Source organism: Leopardus geoffroyi, chromosome D2 (assembly GCF_018350155.1).
Source record: "Leopardus geoffroyi isolate Oge1 chromosome D2, O.geoffroyi_Oge1_pat1.0, whole genome shotgun sequence".
Taxonomy (NCBI): Eukaryota; Metazoa; Chordata; class Mammalia; order Carnivora; family Felidae; genus Leopardus; species Leopardus geoffroyi.
In genome coordinates this window covers 15674500-15699819 of record NC_059334.1, presented here as the reverse complement: position 1 = coordinate 15699819, position 25320 = coordinate 15674500, and the positions used below count along the sequence as shown (strand labels likewise).

Sequence of the window (25320 nt, the reverse complement as noted above, 5' to 3'; positions counted from 1 at the left end):
TCTTCCTCGTTTTGTTTTCTCTAGCTTTGTAGCTGAGTTTCTAGAGATGGGCCTCCCTGGTCATAACTCAAGGAACCAACAGCATGGATATGATAAGTGAGTAGAGTCAAATGCACACACAAATATACACCACATGGTATTCTAAAGAGAAAAGACTAAACTATTTTGGTAGAAATCAGATCAGAGGTTGTTTGGTGTGTGTGAGGCATTGGCTTTCTGGGACAGGGCACGAGAGAGCTTCTTGAGGTGATAAAAATGCTCTCTGCCATGCATTTGTCAAAACTGATCAAAGGCTGTGCATCCTTTGTTTTTAAAATAAACGATCTCAGTTAGATGGGTGAAGGACTTGTGATGAGCCCTGGGTGTTGTATGTAAGTGAGGAATCACTGAATTCTACTTCTGAAACCAATATTACACTGTATATTAACTAACTACAATTTAAATTTAAATAAGGATGAAGTAGGGGCGCCTGGGCGGCTCAGTCGGTTGAGCATCTGACATCAGCTCGGGCCGTGGTCTCGCGGTCCGTGGGCTCGAGCCCCGCGTCGGGCTCTGTGCTGAAGGCTTGGGAGCCTGGAGCCTGCTTCAGATTCTGTGTCTCCCTCTCTCTCTCTGCCTCTCCCTCACTCGCTCTTCCCTTTCAAGAATAAATAAATATTAAAACCCAACACAAAATAGGTCCAGTTTCTGCAGTGATACTGGAAGCTTCTGGTTTCAAAATGGAAACCATAAAGAATTTGAGCAAACCGTGTATCATGAAAGTTATTTATCACTTTTAAACTTCTCCCCAAGTCTTTGGGACTTACAAAAGCAGGTCAAAGAGCTTCCAGGAGAATGAATTAGTGGAAGGAAGAAACAGGCAAATAGCTTCTCTATTTGAGATAAGAAGAAAGGAAAAGAGTAATTTTCTTTGCAACTTAAAATAGTCTCTTTGTTTGTGTAATTAAACGACCACTTATTTGTAAGACCTAGTAGGCGAAATGTACACATTCAAAATTTGCAATTTAACCAAACATGTTTTAAATCGAGCAAGAAAAGCATTAATTATAAGTTTGTTTGTATTTTAAATTACAGTGAGAGACGATGAGGGAGTTCAGTGAAATCCTTCAAGTTTTCTAAAAAAAAGGGCTCCAGGCTTTAAGTCCATGAGTGGCTTAAGAGTAATTTATATCCATATAAACCCACACAGATGCTCAGTTACTCTGAAATCCAGAGAGAGCACTGGAACAAATCAAACCTGGCACAGAAGAGAACTAGGTTAGCCCTGAAAATGTACAAAGGGGAGTTTGAAAGTGGTTATTTTGTCCAAAAAGAGATTTGGAGCCAAAGTGCAGATTTCTGCCATCTTCCTTGGTATAAAAGTGGTTCTGAGAATGTCTTTGAAATAGAAATCATAGAGCTAATTATTTCTGAGCCCTGTGTAATGTCATCCTGTGTTCCTTCTTCTTCCTTTTGTTTTCTCTAGCGTTTGTAGCTGGGTTGATACAAATGGGCCCCCCCAAGATATGCCCAAGACTACCCAAGAGTCTGAACCAAACAGGACTCGGTGTTTTGCCATCTTGTCAACTGGTCTTGGGATCAAGGGTGCTGGGATGCCCTCTGGGTGCCACCATGGGCACTTGCTGTCCCCCACCCAGCCAGGCTTGGCCTCTACCCAAAGCCTGTGCTCCTGGAAACCGGAACAGCCAGACAAGGAGACAGTGCTCTCTGTGTCAAATGTCAGTGTGGCGATACCATTCAGCTGCAAATTTGACATGCTTTACGAGTGGGGACTGTGCGACAAAGCCAGGAGTCATCTTTCCACTTGCACAAAATGCTGTGGGCTTGCAGACCGTTCATTTGTACCTTCCAGGACGTCCGTCAGGTCGAGCCTCCTATATCACTTGACACTTTTGTTAGAGAGGATGTGGTGGTGACATTATCTTTGGGCCAGAAATGCCAGTGACAACTATTGTCACTGAACTAGATTCCCTACATTTGGTGGAGATTTCGGAGCCCTGGGATGTTGGGGTTAGGCAGTAGCACTGAGTCACAGACAAGGACTCGTGGTGATGGACAGCAGACCAAAGCTCTGCAGTAATCAGAGCATTCAGTAATCAGAATAGTCCGTCCTGCAATGTCTTTAGAGTTGGTCATGGTGTCCCTAGAACTGAAATAGTTGGGCACGTATTAAAGTCTTAATTTCTATAAGCAGAAAAGCTCTGTGTCTGGTGAACGGAAGTCTGAACTGAGTCACCACAAGACAGTCTTACCGTCTCTCCATCGGTTCTCAGACTTGACTCAGCTCAAGTCCAGCCAGGGCTGAGACTGGAGCGAGGCAAGAAAGACCAAGTTTAAGGTCTTAGATTTAAGGAGGCACTCACTCCGGGGGTTATGCAAATGCAGAACAGGTTCCCACAGGACCCCGGGGGTGGGGGTGGGGGGGTGGGGAATAATCACCTCCTTAAATTCTGTGCACAAGTCTCTCTCTTGCCTCACCCTAGCCCTTGCCCACAGATCCCCTCAAATGAAAGGGAGGCTAAGCCCTCTAGAGGAAGGACCATGCTACATAGCAAACTGTAAACCTTCCTCCAGAAGGACTGTGGCCATTTACCAGAGTGATTGTGTATTGGGGGGAAGGTAAATAATCCGGCCTCTCGGGGACATTCAAGACCTTGGTTCTGAACCGAAACTCATTTCTGGAGCCAAAAACACCCCTCTACTCCACTAGTCAGAACTAGTACTTATGAAGATCAGGTGACCAGCTCAGTTTTGATGTAAGTCCATCTTATAGTGGACCCAGTGGGCCCCGAACCCACCCTTTGGTGATTTCCTCAGTTTGGAATGCATAATTGGAACACACTGGGTGACAGGCAAACTCCCCGTGTCGGTTCCCTGATCTCTGGGGTAAAGATGTTCGAGTGAAAAAGGGCCGAAAAGAAGCCACTAAAGCAGCCTCGACTGAACAAAACAGTCAACTAAAAGCAAAAGTACATTCAGGGAGAGATTTCAGAGATCACTGCCACCTAATCGAGGTCTTAAAAGATGCGAGGGTAGTGATTCTGACATGTCCCCATCCTGCTTACCTATTTGGCTTGTATAGAAGACGGATGAGTCCGGGAAAATGAAGACGGATTTTCACAAACCTGGTCCTGCTGTGACTCCAATCACAGCTATTATTGCAGATGTGGTTCTTTTGCTGTATTGAATCAATACATCGCCTACAAATGTATTTGGCTGCTGATCCGGCGAATGCTTTTTCTCTACACCTGCTAGGAAAAACCACAAGAAGCCATTTACTTTCAACTGGCAGGGTTTAGAAACACATCTCAACCGTCCTATCTCAGAGCGATATCCACTCTCCTGTCCCAAGTCATATTGTAAACACCTTTCCGTCACACGGGACATCCTGCCAGTTCATTATATTAGAGATATCATGTTGATTTCTCCCTGGTGAACAAAAGAAGCAAACATCGGAGATAACGTATTTCACCTTTCTGCATGTCTTGCAAACAGAGGCACCGACGGTTTTTATTCTGAGCTGTCTTTCAAGGAAATTCGTGTAATGACTAGGCTTGGACCAGAGGTTGGGCATGTTTACAGGACAGCATAATGATAATGTCTTCCCTCTGGAGCAAAGGGCAGACACACTTACTGTCCATTATAAAAGATCCAGCTTGCCTAAATTCACAGTTCTTCTGTCATGGCAACTGCTCTGTGAACAGGTGTCACATGCCCTCTTTGTGTTGCTTTGTAGGAACTTGAGCTTGGGGAACTAGTACAAGAAATGCTGATATTCTCCTCACTGTTATTGCTCTGAATAACAAAGTCCTTTGTCTCTGATCTAGGAATCTCGTGACTTCTACCAGCACCCATGAAACTGTGGCAGGTGAGGGGCGCCTGGGTGGCTCAGTTGGTTAAGCGTCCAGCTTCGGCTCAGGTCATGATCTCACGGCTCGTGAGTTCGAGCCCCGCGTCCGGCTCTGTGATGACAGCTCAGAGCCTGGAGCTTGCTTCAGATTCTGTGTCTCCTGCTCTCTCTGCCCCTCCCCTGCTCATGCTCTGTCTCTATCTCTCAAGAATAACAAATAAACTTTAAAAAATTAAAAAAAAAAAACTGTGGCAGGTGACTCATTAGCTTACGAGTAGGGTAAAATCTCCGAGCCTTCAGTTATTAACAGCAATTACTCTAGATACCTTAATAAAAAACAAAAGATAGGAAATGAATCCCACAAAAATTAGACGGGTATCATCCCCTTAGTTAAATTTCTGGGAGATCAGTGATTTGGATTTTGTTGAGATCTCCCTTCCAAGATGAAGAATAAGCTGCTACATTTGTCCCCCGTGATATTGTGATTTATAATAAAAACTATGTATTAGGTCTTTGTTCCCGTTTCTGGCACAGAGCTCCCCAAACCCTTGGAATTTCCTAATTTACAAGAGCGATACGGGTGTCTTTTGTTATGTTAACATTGAGACTTTTAGAAAGCACCTAAACATGGAGGCTGGTTGCCAGGGGAGCCAATCAGGTGAGTAAAAGGTTGAAACTTTCAGTCCCACCTTATTGACCTCTGGGCAGGCAAGAGGGGCTGGAGATCAAGTGCAAAAAAACCAACGGCCAATGATCTAATCAACCATGCCTATAGTGAAGCTGCCATAAAAACCCAAAAGGAGAGTGTTCAGAGAACTTCTGGGTTGGTGAAGATGTGGGGATTTGGGGACGGTGGCACTCAGAGTGTGGAAGCTCCACACACATTTCCCCAGACCTTGTGCTGTGCGTCTCTTCTATCTCGTTGTTCCAGAGTCATATCCTTTTATGTGAACTGATAACCTAGTATGTATCCTTCTGAGTTCTGTGAGCCATGCAAGCAAACAAATCAAATGGAATTATGGAGAGGCTCATTCTCTATCATACCGTTCTACCCAGCATTGCTTTTGATCAAGGGACTCAATTTTCAATCAATGAACTGTAGCAACAGGGTCACTCTCATGGAATTTGTTGCTTTTAGTCCGTTTCCCATAACTCCAAGTGCCTGGCTTCACGGAACGATAAAGAGCCATTTGGAAACGCAGTTACACTGTCAGCTGGGTGCATGGAGTGTGTAATATACTTTCTAAATCAACCAACAAAATATGATGCTGTTGTCTACAGCCAGAATTCAGGGGGCTGGAAATCAGGGGGTGGAAACAGAAGTGGCTCCTCTCATCATCATCCCTAATGACATATGTTTTCTTCCATCACCATGACTTTGGGCTCTGCTGGTCAAGAGAACTATTCTCAAAGGGTAAGTGTTTCCAGAAGGAGACACATCAGTGGTTCCATTAAAATGGAAGGTAGGGGGTGCCTGGGTGGCTCAGCCAATTAAGCATCTGACTCTTGATTTTGGCTAAGGTCATGATCTCGTGGTTTGTGAGATCGAGCCCCAAGTCGGGCTCTGTGAGAAGTGTGCAGAGCCTGCTTGGGATTCTCTCTCTCCTCCTCTCTCTCCCTGCCCCTCCCCTGCTTGCACACTCTGTGTCTCTCTCAAAATAAATAAATAAACTTTTTTTTTTTAATCTTACCATGGAAAGCCCACTGGTCACTTTGGGCTCCCCCTGCCAGTGAATCCATCGGCAAAGAAGGGGATTGCTGTACTGATTAGATTGATGGATCCTGACTATCAAGGAAAAAAATAGATTGTTATTACCCCCTGGGGATGGGGGAGGAGGAGACATATGTCAGGAATGTATGACCTTGGGCAGTATCAGTGGAAAACCAGCAACCCACCGTAGCAGAATTCCTAACGACCAGAACCTTCTGAAATGAAGCACGTGAAGGTTTGGGTCACTTCACCAGGCAAGGAATCACAGCCAGCAGAGGTGCTTGCTGAGGACAAAAGGAATTTGGAATAGGTAGTAAAAGCAGGCAGTTATAAATACAGCTAGCTACGGCCACGTGACCAATCGTAGAAATAAAGAGTGTAAACCGTTTGAGCGTTCTTTCTTTATTTGAATGTGTGTACATTAACCATGGCTCCTTTCTCTCTTTCATTCCCCAACCAGCGAACATAATAAGTGCTAATTGTGGTCGACCCTGATCTCAAGACCAGTTAGTTACAGGGCACCGGAGGGCAAGCGTGGCCCAGCTAGAAAAGGATGCTCACGCAAAGGTGGATACAGGGTTGGCCCACCCTCTTTTGTCTCAATCTTACTATAGAGATTGCTGCATTATGCTAGGCGGAGACCTGAGCTGGCAATCGTCTTGACTGGGAGGTGACATCTGGCAAAGCGCAGTGTCCGTGGATGGCGTGTTCACATGGGGGAGGCTGTGACGACTTTGGGCTGTGTCACCTTAACCACGCTGGCATTACATGTTCCAGAATTTCCATCCCTCCTCCGTTCTTCTGGGTTAGCTTCGGCCTCGGGAAACATCTCCGGCAGGATTTGAAGGCAGGAGTAAAGCAGCAGCTGTGTGTGTGTGTTTTGCCTTCCGAGGATCAGTTCGCCGCACCGGGCACGGGGTCAGCGCTGGGCATCATCGCTGATCTGCCAGTTCCCCCTGTTGCTGGGGGTGCGCCTGGACTGTGAGCTCCCCTCGCTCCTGTCACAGCTCCTCCTTCAGCTTCTCCAGGCCCGGATTCCGAGGTAAGGGTGCCGGCCTCTCCCCCCAGGTCACCCCTATCACTGAGGTTGGAGATGGCAAGAAACAGGCTGCAGAGTACCCGTGCCCTTGTCCTTGTCCTTTCTCCCTTCCTGACAGCAGTCTAACCGAACTCTGGGGGTGTTAGGCTGAACAGCTCTAACCCTGATTCCCTTATTCTGTGTCCCCCTCAGAAGTGTGGTTTCTATGACCACACTGTATCGGATACAGAAGGTAACATGATTAATGGGGTCATCTTTAAATAGAGAGGATAGAATTTGCTAAAAGAGGAAATATCCACGAGGGAACAAGGGCAGTAATTGTGTGGCAGTGAGAAGGTCCCTCAAGGCCACAGAGAAAGCATTGAGTTCACTCCTCTGCTTGGGCTGGGCCCTCAGTGAGAGCAGGTGAGCGTGCATGTGTGCATGCGTGTGTGTGTGTGTGTGTGTGTGTGTGTGTGTGTGTGTATCTGAGAGAGAGTGAAGGGCCCTTCACAAAAGGGCACAGGAAGACCATTTGGCTCTGGCCTCCAATGATCTCCCGAGGCACAGTCACAGCAAGGCACTGGTAAGACTTGATGAAGACAGACATCATACAACTAAATCAGAACAGCCAACTTTAAATCATGACCAGACCACATCACCCACTGTGATGGTTAAGGTTATATGTGTCAACATGGCTGAACCATAGGGCCCAGCTGTTTGGCCAAAAATTATCTGGATATTTTTGTGAGGGTGGTTTAGGGCTGAGATTAACATTTAAACCAGTGGATATTGAGTAAAGCAGATTCTCCTTCATAAGGTGGGTGGGCCCCACCCAATCAGTTGACGGCCTGAATAGAACAAAAACTGAGGTATGCTAAGTAAGACGGAATTCTCCTGCTTGATGACCTTCGGACTTGAACTGTCATATTACCTCTTCCCTGGGTCTCCAGCCTATTGGCCTACCCAGAAGATTTTTTTAACTTACCAGCCTCCATAACCACGTAATTCTGTTCTGTTTCTCTGGAGGACCCTGGATAATAAACCCATGGTGAGGTATGAGTTAAGTTTTGAAAAATTATTGTAATCATTTTGTGCAAATAATCACGGTTATATTACCCTGCATTTGTGTTTTGAATTTTAATTTGTTAAGTGTCCGCACTGTTTTAAATTACATAGTGTTTTATAATCCGCTTCCACTACTCTCCCGCCAGCTTACTCTCAAAGACTTTGCATTGCTATTCCTTCTACTGGAAATGCTTTTCCCTCAGACACCTGCGTAGCTGGCTTCCTTGCTTTCTTCAGAGCTTTGCTCACATGTGTCTACAGAGGCTTTCCCTAACCCTCCACGCATCTGAAATGACACCTCCTCCCCCACACTGGATTCTCCGTGGTTGTAAAGACTCAGCCAGATACACAGAAGGCCAATCGCTTACTGTAGACCTCATTTATTTCTGGGGGTGGAAAATGACAGGAAGTGTGAATGATCATGAAATTTTGTAATAACCAAAGAGAAAGATTTGGCCCCCAAATATAGATTTATGTCTCAATAACTGCATTTCCAGTTCTCAATCTGTTTCTTAGTGGTTATTTTAGAATTTAAAGGATTATTTAGGATTTAAAGAATTTTAGAATTAAAGATTTAAAGGATTTCAAATTTAAAGGATTTAATTTAGAATTAAAAATATATTAACGTGGCACAAAAACAGACACTCACATCAATGGAACAGAATAGAGAGCCCAGAAATGGACCCACAAACGTATGGCCAACTAATCTTTGACAAAGCAGGAAAGAATCTCCAATGGAATAAACACAGTCTCTTCAGCAAGTGGTGCTGGGAAAACTGGACAGCGACATGCAGAAGAATGAATCTGGACCACTTTCTTACACCATACACAAAAATAAACTCAAAATGGATGGAAGACCTCAATGTAAGATAGGAAGCCATCAAAATCCTCAAGGAGAAAGCAGGCAAAAACCTCTTTGACCTTGGCCGCAGCAACTTCTTACTCAACACGTCTCCAGAGGCAAGAGAAACAAAAGCAAAAATGAACTATTGGGACGTTATCAAAATAAAAAGCTTCTGCACAGTGAAGGAAACAAGCAGCAAAAATAAAAGGCAACAGATGGAATGAGAGAAGATATCTGCAAATGACATATCGGATAAAGGATGAGTATCCAAAATCTATAAAGAACTTATCAAACTCAACACCCCCCCCCAAAAAAAAAACAATCCAGTGAGGAAATGGGCAAAAGACATGAATAGACACTTCTCCAAAGAAGACATCCAGATGGCCAATTGACACATGAAAAAATGCTCAACATCACTCATCATCAGGGAAATACAAATCAAAACCACAATGAGATACCCCCTCACAACTGTCAGAATGGCTAACATTAACAACTCAGGCAGCAACAGATGTTGGCGTGGATTCAGAGAAAGCTCTCTTGCACTGCTGACGGGAATGCAAGCTGGTGCAGCCACTCTGGAAAACAGTATGGAGGTTCCTCAAAAAATTGAAAATAGAACTACCCTACAACCCAGCAATTGAACCAGTAGGTATTTATCCAAACGATACAAGTATGCTGTTTCAAAGGGACACATGCACCCCAATGTTTATAGCAGCACTATCGACAATAGCCAAAGTATGGAAAGAGCCCAAATGTCCATCGATGGATGAATGGATGAAGAAGATGTGAGATATATATATATATATATATATATATATATATATATATATATATATGGAGTATTACTCAGCAATCAATCAAAAAGAATGAAATCTTGCCATTTGCCACTACATGGATGGAACTAGAGGGTATTATGCTAAGAGAAATGACTCAGTCAGAGAAAGACAAAAATCATATGACTTCACTCATATGAGGACTTTAAGATACAAAACAGATGAACATAAGGGAAGGGAAACAAAAATAATATAAAAACAGGGAGGGGGACAAAACATAAGAAACTCTTAAAAATGGATAACAAACAGAGGGTTACTGGAGGGGGTTGTGGGAGGGGGGATGGGCTAAATGGGTAAGGGGCATTAAGGAATCTACTCCTGAAATCATTGTTGCACTATATGCTAACTAACTTAGATGTAAATTAAAAAATAAATTAAATTTTAAAAACCAGCTATTATAAATATGCATGTGATTGAAATCTCAGAAAAGAAGAAAGGTAAAAAAAAAAAAAGGAAAGCAAAAGAAGATCTTTTTTAAATAAAAATATATTAACAAGCTGTTTACACACTGATACTTAGGGACACCTGGGTGGCTCAGTTGGTTAAGCATCTGACCTTGGCTCAGGCCGTGATCTTGTGGTTTGTGAGTGTGAGCCACACATCGGGCTCTGTGCTGACAGCTCAGAGCCTGGAGCCTGCTTCAGATCCTGTGTCTCCCTCTCTCTCTGCCCCTCCCCTGCTCACGCCCTGTCTTTCTCTCTCTCTCTCTCTCAAAAATAAATAAACATTAATATATATATATATACATATATACATAGACGTGTGCGTGTGTGTATATATATATATACACACACACACATATATGTACACACACACATATATATATACACACATATATATGTGTGTATATATATACACACACACACATCTGTGTATATATATATCAACAAGCGGTTTATACACTGACACCTATGTAGATGGACCAATGTCCATTTCTTGTCAAAGAGTTCTCCACTTATAGAACGTCAATATTCTCTGATTATAAAAGTGAGGAGCGTCTGGGGTGGGCTCATTGGTTAAGCGTCCGACTCTTGGTTTTGGCTCAGTTCATGATCTCACAGTTCATGGGTTTGAGCCCGGCTTCTGGCTTTGTGCTGACAGTGCAGAGCCTGCTTGGGATTCATTCTGTCTCTCTCTCTCTCTTCTCAATCTGCCCCTCCCCCTCCTCTCTTAAAATAAATAAACTTAAAAAAAAAAAGTGATACATTTGAGCCCACCCAGGGACACCAAGAAAAAGTGATACATGATTTTGTAGAAAACAGAAGATACAGAAAACTATAAGTGAGAAGAATACAAATCATTGGAAATCCAACTATTCAGAGGTAACCAATACCAAGGTCTAAATCATTCACCTTTAGGCTTATTTCTGTGCATACATAAAATATACATCTATACTTTAGACTTTATATAGTATTGATTCCTTTATTTTAAACATTTAACATATTTTCCTATGCTAATTAAAATTCTTCATAAGCAGAAATTTTTCCTGGCTACATAAAATATAATATTCTATAGTATGACTCTGTCATAATTTATGTAAACATACCTTTATTTTAGGACATTTCAATTATTTCCACTTTTTCATCATAATTGATAACAATAAAGTGAACGATTCGTTCATAAATATTTGATGCGAGCCACCTTTAATATTTTGATACTAACCTTGCCTTTTGACCTTGTTAAGTCTACAAACATACAAATTGCTAAATGAAAAGAGAAAAATCCAGTAAACTGGATCAGTTTGGTACTGTGGAGATATTGGGTAAATTTCCTGTCACTTACCATCTGTCATTTTTTTTCTTTTTCTTTTTCTTTTTTTTTTTTTTTGCCTTCATAGATATTCTAAGCCTCAGGTTTCACTTTTCCTTCTCCCTTTTGTATCTTGGAAACAGAATTTGAGAGCCAGGGACCCCATAGGGGCTTTCTGGTCCAAGTTGGTCATGCTACCAAGGAGAGGGGTAGGGAGGGGACATTTGCCAGGGCACAATTAGTGGCACAACACCCTTAGAATTTCCAGATTTAGCCAAGAAAAATATAGGATGCTTACTTCATCTGAATTTCAGAGGAACAAGAATGTTTTTGGCTGAAGAACATCTCGAATATTCAATGGCTAAAAAACATACACGCTGTCTACCTGTATTTTCTAGCAACCCTAGGCACACTGCAAACCCAGGGGCCATGCACTTCTCATCACCCAACACTGCATCCCCAGATGCGGGCGACCTCTTTTCTCTAGCCCTTTCCCCCGACTCTGAGCCCCCTGGGTGGGCTCAAATTGAGGGGGCCCTTGTCCCCTGAATTTCCATAGGGACTACAGAAAACATGACTTCCTAGTTTGAAATTTTGGGTTCCATTGCAGTGTTGCTGGGATAAATCACCTAATTTTGGTGCTCCCCCAGAACTTACAGGGCAGAGGTACTAGTGGCTTCAGGTCCTCAGTATTTGCGGAATCTATGACCAAGTCCTTTCTAAGGAGCTCCTGGCCGTGCAGGGGCGGCGCAGGCCATGGGCACACAGCACCCCCGAGTCTAGCCCAGAGTGGAGCGATTCTTCCAAGCGGCAGCTGCCCGCGGCTTGCTCCTCCTGCCTGTCCGGTGTCACCTGTAAACTTACAGCTGCTTTCCCGGGTCACTTCACCGAGTCCCTGCAGAGGGTTATAGCTGTGCCAAACGGTTCTGTACGAGCCATTTTCGGAGCAGCGAGCGAACTGCAGTGCGTGACGGATCTAAACACAGCACGATACATTTAGATTTCAGCGAAGCACCTACAAACAGTGAAATAAAATCGAATTCTCAAGTTACGCCTTAGAACAAGCCAGATGATGTCCTTTCTGAACCTCAGGGCGCTTGTGGGGAATTGGGGTCTTAATTCCTGGCTGTGCCCGAATCCCACAACATTGTATGTGCTGGTATGGGGGCGGGGTGTATATGTGTACATTTTCAAGAATGTTATTCACGATTTTGGAAAGCACTAAATACGGAGAAAGATAATGATGAAAATGAACTTGTTTTCCCACCGCTCACCCGCATCGCGGTTAACATTTTGGATTTCTTCTTCCCCACCATTTGTTCACCTAGCCATCTTGAATTTAACTTTATTTCTATACGGTTGTGATTGCATTATCCTTGTAATATCCTATGCTGTTGTTTTGCTTCACATTAGTTGATAGTATCTTTCTATCCTTTCAGTTAAAATTTTTCTGATTCCAAATGATTTAAATGACAAGAAGACTTTATAATCTCATATGCCCCGAGGCAGGGTTGGCTCTGGGTGCCTGTGATTTGGAGGCTCATTATGAGGAGCGGGTTTCTGGTATCTTTGCTGAGGTCTGCAATGCCAGCTTCTTCCTTGGCTCCATGGATTTATGGGGTGGGGCGGGGGGACTCAAGGAGGGCCCAGGGACAGCTCAGGAGTGCTGGCCTGGTCTGGTCCCGGAGGCTGCAGCATATCTGGAGGCATAAAATGGCTAAAATGAATGTCGAACTTGGGAAAACGGAATGCGATGGTGCCCATAAGAGCTCAGCACAGTGCCTGGCACATAGGAGGTGAGCTTAATAAACCTCACATCTGATGAGGAGGAGGAAGAGGAGTTGCTATATGAGGAAGATTAAACTCCGCAAGCCTGACTTCCATCTGGACACAAGCAGAGTCAGTGGCGTCCCAGGGGGTAGGCTGGGTTCTCTTGACGGAACACCAATCTAGAAGGAACACAGGGCACAGAAGAGCAGGCTCAACAGTGCCATCACACGTCTGCAAAACCCAGACTGGAAAAAGGTGTAGGACGAACCAGCAGTGTCGTCAACAAAAACAGAAGGAGCGATGGATGGAAGGGGTCCTTTCTGTGAAAGGCATACAAGATGTTTCCACTAATTACAGCGTATGAACCTTACAGAGATCCGGAGATCCGAGACAAACCAAAAATAAGTTAATGAGCTCATCAGGGCAATGTGAACACCAACCTGGTATTTGATGATACCCAGAAATAATATTTTAGATGTGGTAATGGTGTTGTGGTTATGTCTTCCCAAGTATCCTAATATTTTAGAAAGGCATATGCACACATTTATTAATGAAATCATATGATGTCTGATAGTTGGCTTGGAAAAATCCCGAGTGGGTTGAAGAGGAGACAGGAAGAGGGTGGGTAGATGGCAGAGGAAATAATATCAGCCATGTGTTGATAATTGCTAAAGCTGGCTTTGGGTCCACGGGGCCTTTGATTCTACTCTGTCTGTATTTTTACATGTTTGAAATTGTACATAATGAGAATTTAAGAAAAAAAAAAAAAAAAAAACCCAGGCAACCCTGGGGTATAAAAACAAGTCTAAGAACTGCTTCTGGGCGGGGGGGGGGGGGGGGGGGGGGGGGGGGGGGGGGGGGGAGGAAATACAAATCCTAAGAGAAGGTGCCAGTTATGCATGTGGCCTGTTCTCCTTCAAGGCACGGAGGGACACTGATCGACTTGACGCTTTCTCAGAGCTTCTCCATAAATAATTTCACTTCATTCTTTAAGAGCACACGTGAGCGTCCTGCCGGGCAGGAATTTTATTTTTATTTTTCAGTGATGGACGCAGAGGCCCAGGGAAGCTGAACGGCTTGCCGAGGGTAAGATTAACAATCTGGTCTCAGCTCAGCGATTTGCATTCCCAGTTTGGGGCTCCTTTCACGGTTCCGAGTGTTTATTTCTAGGAAAAGCGATCGCACCCAGGGGGGTCACCGGTGCGCCTGGGGCAGAGCAGCAAGCCGGGCTGGGAGGCCGTGTTTTTTGCTTGTGCGGGTCTGGGGTGTCCCGCCCTGCGGGTAAAGATGAGCAGGGTCCCCACCACCAAGCTTCAGGTCTGCGGGAGGGCGGGGAGGCTGCTCATCTGGGGTGGGGTGGGGGCCGCATGTGAGCGGGGTGGGACGCGACCGCCTGAAAGTGACCCGGCACCGGGCCGCCCAGCTCTCCTGCTACCTATGGGCTCAAGGACCGCCACCCCATGTAGTCCTGTTCTTTGCCCCCTCCCCCTCCCACATTACAGTCGGCCTGATTGGGAGGGTGGTCCTCCAAAGCCCTCGGTCAGCCACTCTGACTTGAGGGCGCCTTAAGAAAGGAGCAGAAGCCCAGGTCTATCAGCTCTGCGTGCTGGAAGTCTCCAGCTGGGACCGTTTGCTAGCGACAAAGAGGCGACCCGCGTGTCTTTATCCTACTCAGGCCTGTGGGGCCATATTAGGAGGCCCAGAGCCATCCCTCTCAAGGATCTGCACCAGCCTTTCAGTTCAGGTACCAGTTTGCCAGGATTCCAGCTACAGTGAAAGCCCTTCCTGGGTAAAAGACCGGCCTTTGGCCCTCGGAGTTATTGGCAACAGTGAAGATCTCCCTCCTGGCTTGCCTTGCCTTCCCGTCCTTACCCATCAGGGATGCATCCTCTGCAGCCCAGCTCAGAGGCCCCTCTCTGAACACTCCAGGCTTTACGGATCTCTTTTCTTCCGCTGATTTTCCATATAATGATTTTTTAAGTTTTAATTCAGTAAAATCTTAACCCTTGTTTTCTTTTTTCTGTTCTTTCTTTAAGGTTTGTTTATTTGTGTGTGTGTGTGTGAGAGAGAGAGAGAGGAGAGGGGCAGAGAGAGAGAGAGAGGAGAGGGGCAGAGAGAGAGAGAGGGAGAGGGAATCTCAAACAGGCTCTTTGGTGTCAGTGAAGGGCCGGATGTGGGGTTCGAACACACCAACCATGAGATCATTACCTGAGCCGAAGCCAAGAGTCAGACACTCAACTGACTGAGCCACCCAGGCATCCCTTAACCATTTTTAAGTGTTACGGTTCCATGACACTAATTACATTCACGGTGTCTTTTCAGCCATCACCACCATCCACGCGCAGAACCCTTTCCATCTTGCAAAACTCAAAATCTGTCTCCATGGAACAGTATCTTCCATTTCCCCCTCCTCCAACCCTGGCAGACACAATTCTACTTTCTGTCTTTATGAATTTGACTCTTCTGGGGACCTCATATAAGTAGAATCATACAATACAGCCGATGGTTGAACAACCCAGGTTTGAATTGTGTGGGCTCACTTACAGGGGGATTTTTTATGGTATAGTATTACAAATGGATTTCTCTTCCTTATGATTTTCTTAATAACGTTTTCTTTCCTCCAGCTTACTTTATTGTAAGAATACAGTAGGTAATACAGACAACATATGAGGTAGGTGTTAATAGACTTTATGCTATCGATAAGGCTGCTGGTCCCTGGGAAGCTATTAGTAGTTAAGTTTTGGGGGAGTCAAAAGTCATACATGGATACTCACCAGCTCACGGGGTTGGCACCACTAACCACTGTGTTGTCCGGGACGATTATGTTTGTCTTTTCATGCCTGCCTTCCTTCATGTAGCACGATGTCCTCGAGGTTCCTCCACGTCATAGCACATGTCAGAACTTCCTTCCTTTTTAAGGCTGAGTGATATTCCATTGCATGGTAGACCACTTTGTTGATCCATTCGTTCATTAGTGGACACTTGACTTGCTCCCACGTTTTGGCGATTTTGAACGATGCTGCTGTGAACGTGGCTGTGTAAATACCTGTTTAAGCCTCTGCTTTCAATTCTCTTAGATATATACCAGAAATTGAATCACTGGATTATGTGATAATCCTAATTTTGGAGGAACTGCCGTACTGTTTTCCACAGTGGCCGAACCATTTTACATTCCCACCAACAGTGTAGAGTGGTTCCCGCTTCTCCACATCCTCTCCAACACTTGTGCTTTTCTACTTTTGTTTGTTAGTTCGTTCGTTTGTCTGTAGCCACACGAATAGTGTCCAGAGTGCTGATTGTCCAGAGTGTTGAGTTTCGTACTTGTCACTATCTAATTGTGTTGTACGTGTTGGTGTGGTTTCCAGAGTAGATTATTTGTATTTCTAAGGCAAAGACCCTATCATATACATCTTTTGTTACCCTAGAACACCTGCTGAGCACTCTCTAAGCAGAAGTGATAAATACAGTTGACGACATTGACATTGTATGTCTTCATTTGTGAGCAGAGGACTGCTGCTGTTCATTTGTATTTCCTTCCCAAGTATCTCTACCATAAAGGAGGACTTTCAAAAGTGTTCCGCTGGAAAATAAACTGAGTTAGAGATTCATTTATTTAGGAAGATTAACTGAACACCTAGATAGTGGGAATAGAGTGGTGAGTAAGCCTGGTTCAGTTCCCTCTCTCATAAGCTTTCATTCTAGCGCAGGAGAAAGTCGTTCAATAAATTTAAATCACTAATTATTCAGTAATGACTAGGGTAAGAAAAATGAACTAGAAGTTCAGGAGGCTAAAGGAGTTGTATCAGGGACACGTGGCATGTTCTGAGGGATCAGGGATGATAAATAAATGGTAGTTAGGGGAAGATGGTAAGAGAGAGAGCCTTTGAAACAGAAGAAGTAGCATATGCAAAGGCCCTGTGACAGAGAGCATATGATTCTTCTGGGTGTGTGCAAACATTTTGCATTTCTTCCGTACCAAGAAGGAACCCCAGGAAACTCAAGGTTGGGCTAGTCCTCCCATGCAGCAATGCCATCATTTCTAGTCTCCTGCACCAAAGCGGTATGAAGGCATTCATAGTATCTTGCTGGGAAGCCTAGAAGCTAACTATTCTCAGCTCTTCAAATGTGAGGGTCTGTGGAGCAGTGAACAGGGTCCGGTATTGAGTTTCTTCTGGTAACTCCCTACTCTGCTCTTGATTGACTCAGTTTGCTGCATCATCATGAAATAAGGACTAAGAGGTAGGGGGTCTACAGGCAGAACAACTTCTGTCTGGGGTGCCTGGGTGGCTCAGTCTGTTAAGCATTCGACTTCGGTTCAGGTCATGATCTCATGGTTCATGAGTTCGAGCCCCGCGTCGGGCCCTGTGCTGACAGCTCAGAGCATGGAGCCTGCTTCCGATTCTGCATCTTCCTCTCTCTCTCTGTCTCTCTCTCTCTCTGCCCCTCCCTCTGGTTGCTGTCTTCCTCAAAAATAATAAACATTAAAAATTTCTTTAATTAAAAAAAATAGAAGTTCTGTCTATCCCCATCTCTATGAAAATATGCCCCATCTCACACTGGGGTGACCAAAATCAAGAACCCAGGATCTTTGTTTCACTAGCCAGTGGGGGTTGTTTCTGAGAGGGAGTAAGAACAGAATCTTCCTGAAAATGCCCCCCATTACTTGTTTGTCACAAGTTAACACTTCATATATCCAGTCCCATTCACTAGCTTTCAGACCTAGCATGGTGTTGAGAGGGGATGATGGGAAAAGGAATCTATGTACCAAATCTGGTTCTGGTCTCACTCTTCGTACCCAACAGTTTTCTGACTTTGGTTGGGCAGGTTACTCAGTTCCTCTGAGGCTTGATGTATCTATAAAGTGAGGGTGGGGTGGGTGTGAGAATCTCTGCACCACAGGGAGTATAAAAATTCAGGGGGTTAATATATGTCAAGTGCTTAGCTCGCGAGAGGTCTATTTTAAGGTAGTTTTAAAAATATGTTCACAAATCCTTTAAACAATTATCCAGTCAAAAGGTACAGTCTATGTCCCCGGTATTGCTCCAAGTAGAAGTAGCAGAGTACCAGAGCCCGGGACTGAAGGTGACCTGGAAAGTTCGGGGATGGGGATGTGGGTTACGTGCGCACGTGCAAATGTGTGACTGGTCTCTCGGTTTCCATCGCTGTTGTCACAAATTACCACAAACTTAACAACTTACAATCCCACCCCTTTATAAGCTGGTAGTTCTGGAGGTCAAAAGGCCAGCCACAAACATAACTGGGTTTTCTGCTCAGCCGGCATGAGTTCTCATCTGGGGGTTCCAGGGGAAATTCCAGAGCTCATCCTTGCTGTCAGCAGAGTCCAGGTCTTTGAGGTTGTAGGAATGAGGCCCCATTTCCTTGCTGGCATAGGGTCAGTTGAAGGCGATTTAACATAACGCATCTGCACGGTGCATGCGGTTTGGGGGGCAGGGAATCTGGGGAGTTATTTGACAATTCTGTCCACAACAGGGAGGACAGCTGCTTCACCTAGAGGCTCCTCAGAGCCAATTTTCCCAGCCACCCGCTGTAATTCAGGTGACCTTGGCAAAGAGAGGTGGAAGGGACAGTGTGTGTGACGCTGATGGGGAACCGCAGGGCTGTGACCGGGAATGTCTAGTGGGGTTTTGCTGTCCCAGTACTTAGTACGTCACACGAACCAACCTCCATTGTCTGCATTGGAAGGGGAATCCTCGTGGGTGAGTACCCTGCCCAATCTGTTGGTCGAGCAAAGTCCTGTGGCTGCAAAGACCCGAGCATGACTGTTGAAGACTGGGAAAGCCTGTGAGACTCTCCTGCCCGTCTGCCATCACTCCACTTCCCGCCGACAGGCTGGTGCTGTGCTGTGTGGCATTTACCAACACAGGATCATCTCTCATCTGGATTGTTACAGTAGCCATCTTCTCCAGCCACACAGGCTTGCTGATGTTCCTCCTTCAGCCAAGCACTCCTGACTCAGGACCTTTGTACACACTGATCTGTCTTTCTACACTGCCATCTCCCAGACTTCCACAAGGCTCACTTCCTTCAGAGAGCTCTGCTCAGGTGGTATCTTCTCAGGGACATCTCCCTCGATCACCCTCCATAACATTGCACACCCTTTGCATTCCCCGTCCTTTTGTTTTTCTTCCATGGGCTTACCAACATGTGGCATTGTATCTCTACGTTTTCTTGTGTATTTGTGTGTCTCTCCCCACTACACCATGACCTATACCAGGGCAGACTCTGTTTTTTTCACCGCCGTGTCCCCCAGCCCCTAGAACGGTCCCTGGCACGCAGCGGGTGGATGAACGTGCTGCGGGTACATTCGGTGAACAAAAGAGGTGGATGAGAAACGATCCACTAGGGTCTTGCCTTTTGAGGAATTCATAGCTGGGTGGCAGGAGAAAAGGCGGATATGAACAGATCTTTGTGGTGTCACATTGTGGGGTGCTGAGGGCGCCGTGGGGAGGGGCCAGGACAATCAGGAAAGCATTCCCAGAGCAGTGACTTTTGAGCCTGTGTTGTTGCATAGGAAGCGACTGGGGAGAGAAGGAGGGGTTCTCACCCCTCCCTTGTCCCTCTGCCTCAGTCACACTGGCTGATGGCTGTCCTCAACCCCGAGGAGCAAGGAAAGAGGCGCTTAAAAGGAAGAGGAAGAAGTCACCTAAAGTCTCGGTTCAGGTGCTTGCGGCCCACGAGCTTCCTGGAACCAATCACTGAGCCAGGAAGATGGACCGCTGTCATTGGCCAGGCCTGGGTCACGTGCTCCCCAGGAACCCGGGTTGGGGAGGACTCCACTCTTTTTAATCACAGGAGGACGGAAAAGGATGGTTTGGGGGCTGTTTCCACGTGGGGAAACAAATGCTGGGAGGCAAAACACTGTTATCACTTTTGTTTTTCCTACTTCCCTCTTTTCGCATCCCCCGTGGCCATAATCTCTGTTCTGGTCTCAGTTTTCCTGTACTCGGGACTTTGTTCTGTGTCCAGGCCAGGGCCATACCACTCGACAATGGGGGGGGGGGGGTGCTGTGCACGCAAGAGAGATGAAGGGAGATTGTGTGTGTGTGTGTGTGTGTGTGTGTGTGTGTGTATGTGATGTGGGGGGAGCATCTGGACGTGCTGAGGGTGTAAAGTTGTCCCAGCTTCCACACAGTGACTAGGCCCCCAGTACCAACAGATCAGGCTTCACATACAAACCGTTACGTAGGCTTTCTAGTTATTTACTGACAAACTCATTTCTTCAGGAAGAAGATCCTATATTCAGAACAACCGAACTATTAAAGGAGAAAGCAACTCGTGTAGTGCTTTAGTCTGTGCCGGCTGCTATCACAAAACACAGACTGGATGACTTCTAAATAATAAATTTATTTCTCACAGCTCTGGAGGCTGGAAGTCAGATCTGAGTGCCGCGGATGGGCGGGGGGTGCTTTTCTGAGTTGTAGACTCTCGTATCCTCACACGGTGGCAGGGGCTAAGGATCTCTCTGGGGCCTGTGATGAGGGCACTGGTCCCATCCATGAGGGCCCCACCTTCGTGGCTTCATCACTTCCCAAAGGCCTCACCTCCTAACACCATCACTTTGTTGTTTTTTAATTGGAGACAGAGACAGCATGACCTGGAGAGAGGGGCCGAGGGAGAAAGAGAGAGACTTTTAAGGCATAGAGCCCTACGCGGGGCTCAATCCCACAACCCTGGGCATCATGACCTGAGCTGAAATCAAGAGTTGGATGCTCATCTAACAACCACCTAGGTGCTCCACTGAGGCCATCACTTTGGGCATTAGCTTCCAACATTTGGGTGTGGGGTGGACACAAGGATTCAACCTACAGCAGTTACTCTGACAAAGCTCTTTGTTTTGCTTTAAAATGCTCCTCTGTCCTTTAACTGTAGAATGACCAGCCATCCTGGTTTTCCAGAACAGAAGGGGTTCCAAGGACAGTTTTGAAACTAAGACAGTCCTGGCAAAGCAGAGGTATAAAAATCAACCAAAAAACCTATGTTAAGGAATTTTAGGATTTTGAAATCATAGAAAATTTAAACACATACAATTATACCATGGTTCAATTGTAAGCAAAAGTTAATCTCAGCACAATACTTGAATAACATATTTATTCTAAAATGTGTTCCTAATTATTCTCTAATATAAGGTATTTCATGTTATTGATGTATAACACATAGAGGAAACTTTACCAAAGACTCAGATCAATGAATTCTCATGAGGTTAAGACACCATGTAATTGCCACCCAAATAAATGGCTTTTAATGTTAAAAAAAGCCCACATCCAACTACAGAATTTTCTTTTTGTTCTCTGAGACAGCAGTTCCCTACATCTGGAGTCTGTATGTTCCTTGAGCTACCTAAACTGATGCCCGCGAATAGCTACCAGAATGCCACGTATACCATCAAAAGAAAATAATCCAACTCCTGGGGATCCTTGCAAATTATAAACTGTTTTTCAGTGATGGGGATTTTTACATTAATTAGCAATTAATGTTTACAAGTGTTTTGGTAGCATGAAATATTTTTGGTTAAAAAAACAAGAGTGTATTTATGACTGTGTACATGTTTCCTTTCTTTTGGAAACTACTACTATGGGTTTCCTTGGCTGCATCAGCTGGTCTTGATTCCAATTTGCATGAGGTTAAAGATAAATGTAGGTGGAAAGCCCTACATTACCAGCGATGCGGCTTTGTAAATGTTGCCAAAATGATGGTAGCAGCTACACTGTGCAAATCTTATTTTTTAGATGATTACTTTTTAAATAGCTAAAAAACTGAGGCCATCTGACTGATGTATATAGCAGGCTAAGGGGAGCCCTGGAGGTCCTGTGTGGGCACAGACCAATTAAGTTGAGCACTCAGTGAAATTGCTTTCTCAGCCAGGATGGAGAATGATTGATCACAAGTCAGACCGTACACATGTCAGGCTCAAAGAGTTTACAGGTAAATTTGGCCCAAGGCCATTGCCACTTCATTTCGCTGGCTGAAACACTTCAAGTGGTCAAGTGAGTGGGGGGGGAAAGCCACTTAATTCTTTGCGCAATGAGATCCTCCGGCGGGGTCTTGCGTTGGTTTCCACTTACGGTAATGGAGGTAAGAAAGACCAATTTCTGGTCTTCATATACAATGAAGGGGGCTGGGAGGTCTGTCTATAAACAAGTGGTTCTCAACCCCAGGGAACGTTGGAAATTGCTGGGGAGTTCAAAAAACAAACAAACAAACAAAAAAAAAAACAAAAAAAGATCCAGATCCTCAGGACACACCCAAGACCAAACACTCCGAATTTTCTGGAAGTGGAGCCCAGGCATCAAGCACGTTTTATCAGGTAATTCTACGCGCAGCTATGGTAGACGACGCTGGGCAAAGAGTTCGAATCGGTAGCAAAGCCTCCTCCCTCTGCCGAAGGTTTCCGAGACCAAACTTCCAGGAGGGTTGGGGTAATTTCAGCTTGCAGGTCCGGACGTCAGCGGCAGGACTTGGACCACGGCGCTCACCTAGCACAGCACCAGTTTAGTAATAGGCATTCTCACGCACGTCTCCCTTGGAGACCCACCCCCGCCCCGTGAGCCGGAAATCTACCACCAAGGACAAGCGGCCGAAAAACTCCCGACCACCCCACTCCCGACCGCGGACGTCTCCACTGCGTACGGAGATCAAGAGCCCAAAGCGCATGCGCGAGCAAGGCCGCGGGCTGAGGCATGGGGGTGGCGCTGAGGCGCCTGCGCGGCCGCGGGGGCGGTGCTTCCGGTCGGCGGAGGCGGGGCCCGGCGCACGCTGGGGGCGGAACCTGGACCGCGACCCGACCCCGACCCGGGCCGCGACCCCCACCCGGGCCCACCGGAATGGCCCGGCACGTGTTCCTCACGGGGCCCCCAGGTAACCCCGCCGGGGTCTCCGCTTTTGGGCGGGGGGGGCAGCCGGGGTAGGCGGGAGGTGGGGGGGCGTTCCCGTGTACTTGGGAAGGGGGCGGCAGGGCTCCAGGGTTCTGGCAGCTGGTCCCTAAAGTCCCCAGTGAATGTTACGGGCTCCGTGACCCCTTCCCAGAGAACGTGATTTTAAGTACAAAAGACAGGGCTAGAAATGAGGCCAAGGCTGGTAAGAAAAAAGAGCTGTGGGTTGGTAGTATGTGGGCTTCTTCACGAAGGCATTAAAGTGGGACGGGGGGTCCCACGGCAGCAAGCCTAAGGGCGCAGTGTTGAGCTCAGTGATGCGCGCACACGGTGTTGCAGGATGCCCGCCGCGGCCGTGATTGACGGGAAGGTGCCCGGTTTCTGTGGATGGTCACACGTGCCGCCGCTACGGTGGCTCTGGCCTACCGTCCGTAATGAGAGGACGCGCGGGGTTTTCTCCTGAACGGTAGTGAAGCTGAAGATGAGACTTCCCACTCCCCAGTTGCCTGCAAGTGTGAGGCCCGGGGACTCGGTGCCTCCAGGAAGCCCCTCCCAGATCCTGTGTCTGTGGCTTTGGGCACATCCCTCAACCCTACGGGATCCTGATGGGAGAGTGTGCGTTCACGTGAAGCTGGAGGAGACGCTTTTTAAACCCAAGGCCCCCGCACGTGTATCCGGCGTCACTCAGGAAGGTGGTGGCAGCATCAGATGGGCCAAGGCAGAAAGATGGGTTGATTGGAGCAGAGAAAGTGATTTATTTCGTCAGCTCCTTTGCAAGGTGTGCCTAGTGTTTAAGTGAACTGAAGAGCTCAGGTATCAAAGATTGTCATTCTGGGCCTAGAACCCTCTTTCGCTTTATTTTAGTGGTTATGTGTTGCCCAAGTAGCAAAGGGCATACTTAGTATTGTGGACTCCGGAATGTTCTTTTTACCAGGCAATGGAGGCGCTGTGAGGAGACCGGTTTGAGAGATTTCTAACATCCAGAGTACTCCCTAATACTGCAAAAGACTGTCTTCTGAAAATTGATTCGTCAGTCCTTTATTTGAACTGGGAATGCTGTTCTCTCAGCAGGCTGGCCTCAAGACATCTATGTGTTTCATAACAGAAGTGATCTGTTGTTGTTGTGATAGGATCTGCCTGGCTCCTGGAGGTGGCTGGGGACAGAGAGGTGGGCCAGATCAATGCTGGTTCTTCTTCCTGTCCCCTTTTTTTATAAAAGTTCCATGTACACACAGTTGAAAGACAAATGATTCTACAAGATAGCTTGCCTAAGCCTGTCCTAAAAACCACTCACCTTCTCTTTCTCTCCATCTTCCTAATGTAGTTATAGTGTAATTTTGATTAGCCCAGTACAGGTAAAAACTAATCACAGAAGAGCCATGTAGTTAGTAATCTATAATTTTCTTTTCCTTTTACATACAAGTCCTCCCCCCCCCCCTTTGGAGTTACTGTCTGGTTTTTTTTCATAGTTTCTTTCTCTCATCAACTTAGTCTCAAACTCTGCCTGCTATCTAAATCTAGTCTACATATTCTGATCATCAGGTAATGTGTCTTCTCAAAGAGGTCACGTTTTGTTGTATATGCTCAGTGCTCTGCTTGCGTCTCCTTGACACTTAATGTTTTTCCCAGCTGTCCAACCTGTGACCCATCTTAAAGGGCTTTCTCTGATTCTCTGATTTCTCTAGATTCTGTACCTGTGTGCAGAGCAGGCCCGACGGGCCAGGGAATTCCTGTCCCCCAGGAGCAGCCTCCAACCATGAGAGACGGGAGTCGGTGGATAAACTCTCTACTTCCTCAGCCCTCGGGCAGGAAAACTGAGTCACGTGCCCAAAACTGTCTCCCAGAGTTCCCCAGTGGGATTAGCTATCCACGGAGGTAACTTGCGTGATAATGCAGTTACTTCCCTTGGAGTCTTGGGGGTCACTTTCCAAATTAAACTTCCTGCCCTTGAATCTTTTATCTCAGGGTCAGCTTTATGAGAGAAGTAGAACCAAAAGGTTTCTGGAGCTTTCTGACCTGTCCTTCCTGCCTGTGTGTGGTATGGAGCCGTCATTTTGGGGTCTCCTTCAGCATAGGTTACCTCTTCGTGTAGACAGCTCTAGGGTAGTAGCTTAATTGATGGAGATGAAAAATTAACTGAAAGATGATTTTTTAGAGCTGATCAGGAAGGGGCTTGAGCCAGCACCGGTGTTCTGCCCCAACATGCAGGACACACAGCGTCCCCTTTTATCACAGCTGCCCCACGTTATCTTCTTCAAAATGTAGTATTTTTTTTTTCTTACGTTAAGAGTAATACCCACTTACTATTAGACCAGAAAAAAAAAAAATCAAAGTTTTAGAGAAGAAAGTGACAATCACATGGAATTATAACACACAGAAATAAGTGCTGTAAACTTTTCCATTTCCGTCTCAACATTTCCTGTAGATAATACACTTCACTTTTTTTTTTTTAAAAAAGCATAATAGGATAATGCTATATATATATGCCTGCTGTGTCTTAACCTGCTTTTTCTCCGTTTATCATTGCCATATTGCGGTCTGTTTTCTGTGCTAATAAAGATAGGTAAACCATATTCTCTGTAAGGCC

The 25320-nt window shown here is 45.9% G+C and overlaps 1 protein-coding gene across 5 annotated transcripts in view; it reads left to right on the top strand.

Moving 5' to 3' along the window:
- The first annotated feature begins 22511 nt into the window (after positions 1–22511).
- Positions 22512–25320, top strand: part of NTPCR (nucleoside-triphosphatase, cancer-related) — a 37020-nt gene continuing 34211 nt past the window's right edge. For 2 of the 5 annotated variants that reach the window (XR_006701412.1, XM_045437347.1), the window contains exon 1: positions 22577–22719. Coding sequence is in view for 3 of the 5 variants with exons in the window: in XM_045437347.1 (XP_045293303.1) it covers positions 22686–22719 (34 nt within the window). In the remaining 2 variants the exon portion in view is untranslated. Of the gene's footprint in view, positions 22720–25320 lie in introns of all 5 variants that reach the window. The other 3 variants (XM_045437345.1, XM_045437346.1, XR_006701413.1) reach the window with 3 other exon arrangements.